This window comes from Amaranthus tricolor, chromosome 2 (assembly GCF_026212465.1).
Source record: "Amaranthus tricolor cultivar Red isolate AtriRed21 chromosome 2, ASM2621246v1, whole genome shotgun sequence".
Classification (NCBI taxonomy): domain Eukaryota; kingdom Viridiplantae; phylum Streptophyta; class Magnoliopsida; order Caryophyllales; family Amaranthaceae; genus Amaranthus; species Amaranthus tricolor.
The window spans coordinates 35087344-35099224 of NC_080048.1; the positions used below are offsets into that span (position 1 = coordinate 35087344).

Consider the following 11881-nt stretch of genomic DNA (forward strand, 5'->3'; position numbering starts at 1 on the left):
CATAAGGAAGGTGTTCATTCGGGTTATCGGGTCGATTTTGGGTTAGATGTTTCGGGTCGGTTCAAAATTGGGTCTTGTGTCCATATTGATTTTTACATAATTGTAATTTCATTTTTACGTTGGGTTGAATCGGGTTCGGTTACAAGTTCGGGTCAACGGGTTTGTTGGGAAAACACCTCTATGCAAAACCGGCAAATACGGGTTTCCCGCCATTTCTATCACGGGTAAAGCTAGAGAATCACGTACATGCAAGAGGGAAAGGAAATTAATCCTTCCCTTTGACGGTAAGAATCAAATCCATGTCACAAAGGTGAACGGAAAAACCGTCAAACCAAACTTTATTTTTCAAACTAGAGAGTACATTGGAAACTGATCTTAATTAGATTCGAACTGAAATCAGTAACCCTATATAGGTCTCTCACACACATTAAAATGCAACAAACAAAACCTAAAATGCACAAATTAAAAAACCCTAATTCCCAAAATTAATCACTATAAGAAGTAACATTGGGAATTGGTTCAAATTCATCAGCAAAAATCTTCTTTGATGCATCTTGTTTTTGGGATTTGACCTGATTTGGATTGGCATCATCATGATATGCAGAAATATTAGGGATTGGTTCAAATTCACTAGAAATTAACTTTTTTGAATCATCATGGTAAGCAGAAACATTAGGGATTGGTTCAAATTCTTTGATGAAATCCTTAATTGCTTCTTCTTGGTATGATCTTTGATTTATGAATAGTTTAAGTGCTTCTGGTATAGGCTGTCCATTCATCATGTTTCCCCAATACTTTTTTAGGTCTTTCCTCCCCTCAGTGGGGCCTGCAAGCTGTTCAACATTTATATAACATGAATTAGGACGGTCTAAAAATATACAATAATTTTTTAATCGAGTAGCTTTTGTATGAGACTGTCTCACGGTAAGACAAGTTCGAAGCGACTCTTATAAACAATTACACAAATTCTTTTGTAAGACGGTCTCACCGTGAGAAGTTCTTCATACATGGGCTCAATAGTCGTCTAATATAATTATTAATATATGGACTCCTTGTTTTTAGGTCGTCTCACCAAGAGACAGTCTCTCACAAAAGTAGCTTAAACAATTAAAGTGGATGATTTGATTATTTTTTTAGGATTACGGGGCAAGCTGAAGGAATAGAAAGACTATGTAAGAATCAATATTGGACTTTATCGACAATGTCGGAATCAATACTAGACTTTATTTAGGTATGTTTTAGTTAATTTAATTAGATTATTTAGCCCAATTTAAAACTGCAGAATAGTAAGATCCTTTTAAATAAGAATTTATTTGTGTAAGTATAATTTTTTTAAAAGAAAATAAAAATTGGCCTAATTAAACACAAAACATTATAAACTAATATAAAATAAGCCCCTAAATTTATAAGAACTAGTGGGTCAATACCTTAGACAATACTTATAAAGCCATCATAAACCTATCCATGGGCATGAAAATAGCTTATAGTAGACGACAAGTACAATGCCAAAGAATCTATTTGACTATTTGAGTAATACAATCATGTGAGATCCTAAATTTAGTTGGAGTAAGTATTAATTAATTCATGTAAGATCCTAAATTTCATTTTTATTTAATTTTCTCAGCCTAAAATAAAGAAAATATATTTGAATAATACACTTAATATAAGAAAAGGTTACATAAGAAAATACTTTTTTTTGGAATTATTCCTATTGTTATTTTTAATAATCCAGGTAAGAAAATACACTAAAATAAAGTATCAACTGTTATTTTTAATAATGAGGATAAAACATTCTTACTGAACTAGCTAATTGATAAGTAATCTATTTAAGTAGATATTAATAAATAATAATAATAATAATAATAATAATAATAATAATAATAATAATAATAATAATATTCTATTACTTTGTTGTATAATAATAATTGCTTACCAAGATAATTGAGAGTAGAAAAGTAAAGAAAATTTTCAAGTAGGGTTCCATATCTGAAATACACAAGTTTTGAAATGACTATGTTATTACTTCATTCTCCTTCCTTTATATAAAACAAAGAACATATTAAATGACAAACAACAAATAGTAAAATAAATTAAATGATTCATCATCCAATGTAGCAGACAATCAAAATAATCTTGTAATATAATATTATAATAATTAAGGCAGATTCATAACTCGAATTATAAGGTAATAATTTTTAGAATGATTTATTTAACTAGTGTTGGAAAATTAAAAAATTCCTAATTTGGAGTTGACCAAAATTTATTTTCCAAACTAGTGTTCATTAACAAAAAAATTAATTAACTCTATTTGATTGTGGTTTGGAAAGTTCCAAACCTATTAAACCTATTATATCCCTTCCAAGCAAAACTAAACTAAAATTAAATTAATTCCAATTCCAACAGCAAGCCTATTTATTTTCTCAAATTCCTAAACTAAACGTCAGTAAGACTGACGACAGAGTACTTGAAGAGACTGATGACAACCACCATCCACGCCAACCTCTGCCTTTCCACCACAGCCGCCACCTATACCAATCACCATAGTCTAAATCCACTGTTCTAATTGAGATTTTTTTTCCAATGTGCAATTGAGGCTCTATTTTTGATTGATTTTCATCACAAGGATGATGCTAATAACAGATCACAAGGGTACGCTATCTTCGACAAACATCTTTACTGATTTTGATCTTTGGACTTGATTGAGATTTTTTGTTGTATGTAGAAGTATTTTTTAAGATATTTTACTCTTTCTTTAGACTTGTGGGATTTTTTTAATTTGTTAATGCATATATTTGCTTGACAAAACAACTTTATCCTCTTGCAGGTTTGGAATTACCAAACCAAAAAATGTAGCTCAGTAAAACTATTTTATTATATGAACACCATTTTGGGAATTATGTTTTAAAGAACACTAAAGTTGGAATTTTTTTTTATTTTTTAACCCCAATTAGGCAAATCACTCTAATTCCTAATTAATAATCACTGTCATTTATAAATCACCACAAAAAGACAAAGAAAAAAATAATTGATAAATAAAATAAAAAAAGGCAAATTATAATTACGAAACTCATACTCTATCAAATCCTACAACATAAGAGTGATTTATTAACTTTATAAATCACCGTTATTTACTAAGACTTCCTCTTATAAAGGGGTAATATATAATAGCACTTACTTTACATAATTACATACATTATGCATATTACTATTTAGTTTTTTAATTTTATATTATATTACTATGTGTAATAATTAATTTTTCGTGGGATTTCTAACTTTATTTTTTTAAGCTAGCCTTCTGAGAAATCATCTTTTTGAGAGATGTGTTTCAGTCTCAATCTATTAAAGGTTAATGTTTTTTTTTTTTTTTTTTTAAGGCATGGGAAATTTACAACTATAATAAATATATTATATTAAATGAAAAAAATACTAAATTATATAAATGATATTAAAAGAGAGTTTAGATGTGTGGGTGTAATTAATAAAAGGAAAAATTACCTGAACTAATCCAACTTTATTTTGAATTTCCTACAATAATTCCACCTATTGATTAACCATAAATAATTCTAACTTTAGAGAGTATTTGCCTAGAGTAAACTTTGGTAACCTAATGACATGTTATAGAAGGTAGTTCACCAAAAAAGTAAACTGAAAATTAATTTAAAATTAGAGAAAAATTTTAACAATTTACATAAAAAATTCTAAATATTGAAAAAATCATAATTTTTTTTCAGATGTTTTTAAACTTTTGTATCGACATTTTATTTTAATTTATCTGTTTTTTTAAAAAATAAAACTTGTTATAGCAAGTCATCTGGTTACTGGGTTTACTCTAGGAAAATACCCCTCAAAGTTGGTATTATTCATGGTTAATCAATCGGTGAGATTATTGTAGGAAAATTATAAATAACTTGGTATTTTAGGTAATTTTTTCTTAATAAAAAGTGTTGAAACGCTTTTTCTAAATAAAGAAAATAATGCAAAATGAAAATACAACCCAAAATGAAATTTTTATTCAAATTCAAAAAGACTTAAATCCAAAACATGACATATGGAGTGATGATTTATGAACAAATGGACAATAATATCACAATATATACTATTTTTAGTAATTTATTTATAAATATATATGTAAATAACTTGACCCAATGGCTAATTAATTATTGTATTTGTCTTACCCTTCCTCCTATTCTAAATACAACTTGTCTTGTATGAGACTGTTTCACATGAGACGAGTCCATATAATTAATCCATTTCTTTAATTAATTACTTTAAGATCGTAAGTGATCGTTTTAAGGTTAGAAGTAATCACTCTAAGACTATAAAAAAATGATTATTTTTAAATTGTAAGTGATCAATTTAAGATTATAAGTGATCATTTTGAGACAAAAAGTATATATTGGCCAACCTAATAGAGATGGTCTCACCATGAGACCGTCTTATTTAAGAATTAGTATTCTAAATAAATGTTTAATTTTTAACATATTCATTTTAATTGTCATATTTTCTTATTTGATAATTGTTTCCTTTACTTTTGCTCTCATAAAATTCGATTATTTACATTATTATCATCATTAAATTATTACTTTTTTGGCTTACTTTTTTTTCATGTGGTCTCATGTGGTCCTTTGTTTTTCTTGAAATTGGTACATATCCAAAATTAGCCAATTAATCAGAATAGAAGGGAGTAATAATTTAGAGGTCGGTAGAAAATCGAGTCTTCTCTCGATTGGAGAACAAATACCATTTTTAAGGAAAATTTTGATTTTTGAAAACCCACCTAGCTCACCCCTTTTCTTAACTTACTTTATAATAAAAAATAAAAATAAGAAATAATTTTGAGAAAAATGTTATAAATATTGAAATCTTACCTGCTCCATTATCGGATGATATTTTAATTCATATTTTGTGCCCTACCTCGCACCATCTCTCAATGATTAGATATTCAATCACTTTCACTTGTAATATTTGCTAATTTTAAGGGCATGATTGATTTGAGAGACACTCGTGGTTTTCAAATAGGAGCAAAAAATTTATATTTTTAATGTTTTGAATTATAATAAATTTGGTAAAATGACTCATTTATTGTTATTCCCTTTTATTTATGTGAAGTTGCAGATAATGTTTAATACCAAGGGTAGCGAAAACAATATCTTTATTCATCATCTTCGTCATCATCAATTCATCATTATACCAAATATCTCGCCGAAAGCAGGGTCTGGTTGAGGGAAGGTGACGGACAATCCATACCCGTACTCCCTTTACATGAAGGACTAGAGGAAAGTGATCGATTTTACCCCTAAAAAGTAAGAGCCCTGTAAAATAGGTAAAAGGACACTCCCTGTATTCCACACAAGGCAGGGTCTGGGTGGGGTATTTTTTCCTGAAAGATGCGGACAAACCATTCTTGTCCCCTTCAAGGAGGAAATAAAGAGGATGTGTTATGTGTGCAGTCAAGAAAGCCCTCAGCTGATGCTTGTGCTCAGTATGGTTCAAATCCCAAACTGCTCAACGTGAAGATGCTTTATCCATTGAGCCACAAATGCTTTTGGTAAATTTAATTACTCAATATACAGTTAATAAAACATTTTATCATCAGTAACAAATGTATAGCGATGATAAGGTTATACGCATTTAATTACTCCAAACCTCATTTAACTAGAAGACATTTAATGATGTTGAAGTTATGATTGGCAGACATTTAATGTGTATCTCTTCGTTCTCGTTCGAAGATGATTCGATGGTATTCCCATATTTTACATCATGGTTGTTGTTGTGTCTAGGGGTGTTCGGAACTGGTTAGGCTTAAATATAATGGATCAGGTTGGATAAGGGCCCTTTAAATTTAATATGGAATTTCAATGGGCCAGGCTTTCAAAACCCAATCCAATCCGATCCATTTTCAACTTGGCCCTTATAAAACCCTTTTAAAAAATAGAGATTTTAAACTTTTGAATAAACATTTTGATGGTTGGAGTAGGTAGGTAAAAAACAAAGTTAAGTCTTTAGAGAAGGAAGATTAAGAATCGAAAAAGAATTCATAATAGATTCGTTTAATGATTTGAGTTAGAATATGGGCTCACTAAATCTTTTAGAGGAAGGCCCAGATGCAATCTGCCATGTTGGGCCAAATGCATACCCAAAGATAAGTGAAAATTTGAAAAAATAAGATTATTTAACAACTTTATTCAAAAAACAAGCTTCGTTCAAACTTTATTCCCTAAGTAAGCATCCTTGCCTCCAAACCTAGGCTTGGTGTATACTCGCACTTATTAACAACGAAATGAAAGAAATGGTTAAAATTTTAGTCTAGGGTCAAGTCGCTGTTACTAACAGCGACTTCATGGTTGACTGGTCAAACTATTAAGTCGCTGTTACTTACATCGACTTCATGCGTTCCAAATTTCTGTTGAAGCTCCTTCTTCCTCATTTCACTTTACTTCGTTGAGAGCCTTAATAACCCACGAAATTCTCCATCTTCTTTCCACCATTAAAATCAACTTCAATCCTTCAATTAATCTCACCAAATTTCAAGTTTGTACTACCAATTAGTTCCGTCATCTTACTACATTCACTTCAGTTATAATTTTTTTGTTTTTTTTTTCTTTTTTCGAAAATTTAGGGTTTATATTTGTTCATGAAGTTTCAATTAAATGCAGGTTCATAAACTTGCAAATTACTACTCCTTGGTGATCTACAGCTTATTAAGGTACCTTTTTATTATAAATTTTTTAGTTTTTTTGTTTTTTAAAAGTATGTCATTTAAAGTGGTCATTTATACTTAAACTCTACAAATATGTCAAATGTACTTGTTATTTGCTATGATTTTCATAATGTGGTTGTCTGTTCATGAATTTAATGTAGAAATTGTTTGAATTTAATGTAGAGAATATTTGAATGCAAACCCTAATTTTGAACAATGTACTTGCTTTCTTATGAACTTGATGGAGATGTTGATTTTGTACGTATTGTTGTAGAAATGGCTTCATTTTGTGTGACTGTTGTATGTTTTTGGAATGGTTCAATTCAATCAAGTAGTAGCAATGTTAAGTATGTTGGGGAAGACGTAAACTATTTGCATGCAACTCAAACATGGATTTGAATGAATTTAAACATCGTATATGCTTTAAGATTGGCATTGACACTACAAGAAGTACTGTTAATGTAAGTTTTAAGTACAATATGAGTGGATAATTGTTAGCTCTTCCGGTTGAGGATGAGGAGGCTATAGATGCAATGTGGGAGTATTCAAAGTCTACCTCTATTTCTTCTTTAGAGTTATATGTAGAAGACGTACCCCTAGGGAATCAAGATGTTAATGTTGTAGAAACAAATGCATTCCTAAATGTAACTTCTTCTGCTCCTCATACGCCCTTCCCTACCCGAGAAACCCAAAATCCCATTATGCCATCTTCCTCTTCTCCTTCTAATGAACCCAATCAACTTCAAACTCAAGTCTCAAATGATGATACTTTTAACTTAGAAGATACAAATGAACCTTGGGGTGATGTTAATAGTGAGAGTAAAGAATTCGTTGAAGCTCCTTTAAAGGACAATGTGGGTGTTGACGAGGAGGCTCTAACTAATGACATGAGCTTAGGCAACATTCCAACAATCATTGCTCCTACACCTTATGCACTAGTTCCCCCTCTAGATGAACACGTTGAAGATAACTCTTGGAGGTCTTGGGCTTGTGATACAACCTACACCGATGAAGGAGAGTTTCAAAAGGGTATGATGTTTGATAACAAGGATGCGTTGTTGGATGTTGTTAGATTGTATCATATTCGTAGGAACTTGAGTACCAAACTGAGACTTCAAATCAAACCGTGCTCACCTTGAAGTGTAAGAAAGAGTGTGCTTGGAGGCTTAGGGATAGGAAGAGCTCCTATTCACCTTCATGGGATTGTTACATATAAAGCGAAGCATGGGGGTTGTGTATTAAGTACTGAAAATGTGTCAGCTGGACACATTCATTTGACATCTTCTATGATTAACAATCTTATTAGAAATTGTGTTGCTGAAGACCCATCAATTAAGGTCTCTGTGGTGCGACAAATGGTGAAAGACCAATTTGGTGTCGAAGTGACCTATGAGCAGGCATGATGTGCTAAACAGCAAGCCCTTCTCTTCATCGAAGAAGAAAATAAGAATCTTCCCGAGTCCCATTAAATGTCTGTCAATCATAACTTCAACATCATTAAATGTCTTCTAGTTAAAATGAGGTTTGGAGTAATTAAATGCATATAACCTTATCATCGCTATACATTTGTTACTGATGATAAAATGTTTTATTAACTGTATATTGAGTAATTAAATTTACCAAACGCATTTGTGGCTCAATGGATAGAGCATCTGCACATTGAGCAGTTTGAGGTTTGAACCATACTAGGCACAAGTATCAGCTGAGGGCTTTCTTGACTGCATACATGCATGACACATTCTCTTTATTCCCTCCTTGAAGGGGACAAGTGTAACACCTCTGAATTTTCGACCCCTTAAAGAAACCAAAACCATAAAGGACGGGAGGAAATTCGGGTGTTACATAAAAGAAAAGGAAAAGAATTTGGATAAATTTTAAATATTAACTTTAAAAAGGCGAGTGGAAATTTCAGCAGCATCTCTTCTAAAAAATCGAACATGTAGTAGCGCACTTAACAAAATAAAAACATTGAACTAATCTAAGGCATCATTGCCTTTAAAATCTCACACCACGGCGGAATGATTCTTTGTGAGTGAGGGAGGGAGTACTCACAACCCTAACACATCCTTTTATATTATTTATCTATGTAACACCCCGAGAATTTAACAATGAAATTATTTAATATTTTAATAACTTTTAAAGATTTTACAATTACATTAAATTATTTCGGAATTAGTTTTAATAAATTTCTTGAAATACATGAATTTAAATGTTAACTTATATATATATATATATCAAAAATATGGTTATGATTTCTTAAATAAAAAGGTTCGAATCAAAATGATTATTTTATTAAAATGTATGATGCCGCGAAGGTGGGTCTCTTAGTTGGGTCTCGCAAGAAAATGAATCGAGATAAAAAATAAATAAATAAATAAACATAAATAATAATAATAATAATAATAATAATAATAATAATAATAATAATAATAATAATAATAATGATAATAATAATAATAATAATAATAGTAATAGCAAGTATAAAACCCGTGAAAACCCTAAATACTCAAGCTTAGCCGTCACTTCCCTCTCTCAATTCCTTTCCCTCACTCACGGGTCAGCCGCTGCTCCTCACTTCCCTTCTCCTCTCCTCTTCCCTTCTCCTCTCCTCTTCCCTTCTCTCCGCCCTCCCTCACTGTTGGCACACCACCACCACCAGGCCACGTTTTTTTTTCTCCACCGTGAGCAGCCACCGCAGAAGACCAGGTCTCCCTTCCCCACGAGCAGTCACGACAGTAGGACCACGTTTTTGCCCAGCCTGCCGCTAGCAAACAGGGGTTCAGACAGCCGGTTTTGGCCCTCGTGCATCATCACCACGACCTTCATCCGCCTCTTCACCATTCCTGCTAGTTTTAAACCTTGTAAGCCATCTACTCTTCTTCCATTTGATTCTTCTTGTTTCAATTAAAAGTTTATAAGGGTTATGTGTGTGATGTTGATTTTTTTGTGTTAAGTTCTTTGAATCTTAGTATGGGTTAGTAATTAAAATATGTTATTCTTGAACACGAAATGATTAGGGTTTGGATTTAGAAATGAAATTACAAATGGTGCGCGTTTATCCTATATTTTGATGGTGTGATGATTGATTAAATAACCTTAAACGTTGTTTGAAACTTAGTTGATTGATTTGGTTGTGATAGTTAGTAATGGTGATGATTGTAGTTGATTGTGGAAGTGTTCTTGGTTATTTAATTGGAGATAATAGTTGCTAGTTGTTATGGTTTGATTGTTGCGAATTACAAGTATTCTTATTAGGTTGTTATTGAAATCATAATACATAGTCTTAGTAAGGCCATGAGAATGATATCAACTTATTGTAGAAGGTTGTTAAGTTGCTTGTGGTGATGCTCGATTGTAGTCTCTCTAACTTTGGAGGATGTAGCGAAGAATGTTGCGATCTGACCACTTTAAGAATTGTCCTCATGTTATAGTAGTGTCATATTTAACCTTGTGAAACTTAAGTGTGAATCGTTATAACTCAAAGTTAGTTGGTGTAATGAAACAGTCGAAATAATCCTTTTATTCCTTGCCAATGGAAAAAATTGTGTTATTGTTGAATTGATGATTATGTTTGGTGTTGAATGAGATGCGTACGTGCTAGAAGTAATTGAAAACTTGTCGTGAATGGATGATAGTGGTTACCTTGGTTTCTAGCTGGTATGACAAAGTAGTTAAGAGAACTTATAAGTTCTATTCCTAACTTGTATAGGTTCCCAGTTTATAAGAGGAAAGTAGACCCTTAGTGGGGTGATTTTTGTAACTTGTGGTCGTGCAGTAACGCTTGCAGGTACGTACACGCAGTAATTTATTATCATGTTTATCGTTATAAAGTATTATCAATATTTCATGATTATATACATCGTATTAGAATTATAGAGCGCCAGAAAGTGAATTATGCTAGCGTATAGTCATACCAGTGATATAGGCAAGTAGAATGAAAACATTAGGAGACTATGAGAACAGATTTCTAAATAGTAGAGAACGCACCATAGTTGTGTGTGGTGTCGAAGTGATTTCCTACTTATTGAGCCTTGATGCATGATTAATTGGCGTGACTCAACTGGATTATGTCCGGTTGATTTAATAGTCCCCTAGGTGAGGTTCGATGGGACCACCGTAAGGGGGGCATGAGCATGCTTGGGTCACCGGGCGTCGGATGGCCGATACCGCCCCTTGACCGAGGTGATACCATGCGGGCCTTGCAAACCCCAATATGGTGGCCTCTTCACTGGTTTAGTACCCCAGTGTGTTAGTTTTTTCCCGAAGGTAGGACCCGAGAGGGTCAGTTGGAGGGGGCATGAGCTCATACTTTGCCATGGGCGCCGGATGGCCGATAACGCCCTTGGCCGTGTCACTATGCCATGAATAGATAGAGGATTCACTACCCTTGAATATATTTCGAGAGATTAGTAGTTTGAAAGAGAATTTATGAGTAAATAGAGGTGTTTAAACAGATGAGTAAACTTGCTATTGCCATACTATATCGTTGTCTATTGTTGTGCTCAATGACTGCAATTATTATAAGTTCATTAATTACTGACGTGTACGTGTTGTTGTTGTTTGCTCATGACTCTCTATGATGTTCCTGCTATGATGCATATGACTATCGTCATTATGTTGAGCAGTAGGAGGATCATAGCTTGACATGACAGGTATAGGAGCTTCTTTTGCTTTGCATTGGGGAAAAGAGCGGAGTACGATCGTAACAATTGTGTATAGATTGTCTTAATGCTTGTAGCTTCTATAATACTTGTAAAGTTTTCTTTTGGGGTTGTAAAATTTCTTTTGTATGGAGCTATGTGACTCCTCGTATGATCCATAAATCCGCTGCATAGTTTTGGATGTACAGTAGGGAGAATACTCCTTTAGTATCCGTCAGATCGATGCGTTAACACTGGAACCACGATCCTCGTTAGAGTTGATGATTTGTGAAGCCGACGATGATTCATTCCGTCGTGACGTATTCTTTTTGAAAGGCGTTATAGGCCTTAGATTAGTTTAATCATGTTAATCATATATATATATATATATATATATATATATATATATATATATATATATATATATATATATATATATATATATATATATATATATATATATATTCTTGACACATCCTCAGTTTTAACCGAGATGCTGCCGAAATTTCCGCTCACTCACCTTTTTAATTAATCTTTATTT

At 32.4% G+C, this 11881-nt stretch overlaps 1 protein-coding gene across 1 annotated transcript; it reads right to left on the bottom strand.

The window, feature by feature from the left end:
* Positions 1–148: 148 nt before the first annotated feature.
* On the bottom strand, positions 149–2009 carry LOC130806497 (organ-specific protein S2-like). The gene is made up of 2 exons (XM_057671609.1): positions 1934–2009; positions 149–833 (listed from the first exon to the last, which is right to left on the bottom strand). The coding sequence occupies exons 1-2, from the start codon at positions 1982–1984 to the stop codon at positions 486–488; spliced, it is 399 nt and encodes a 132-aa protein (XP_057527592.1). The 5' UTR covers positions 1985–2009; the 3' UTR covers positions 149–485.
* Between the last annotated feature and the right edge of the window lie 9872 nt (positions 2010–11881).

Bases quoted from the DNA above. Each gene is read 5' to 3' on its own strand.
- LOC130806497 (XM_057671609.1), bottom strand. From the start codon at position 1,984: ATGGAACCCTACTTGAAAATTTTCTTTACTTTTCTACTCTCAATTATC. The intron at 834-1,933 runs GTAAGCAATTAT...AATGTTGAACAG, and splicing joins TTCTACTCTCAATTATCTTG to CTTGCAGGCCCCACTGAGGG.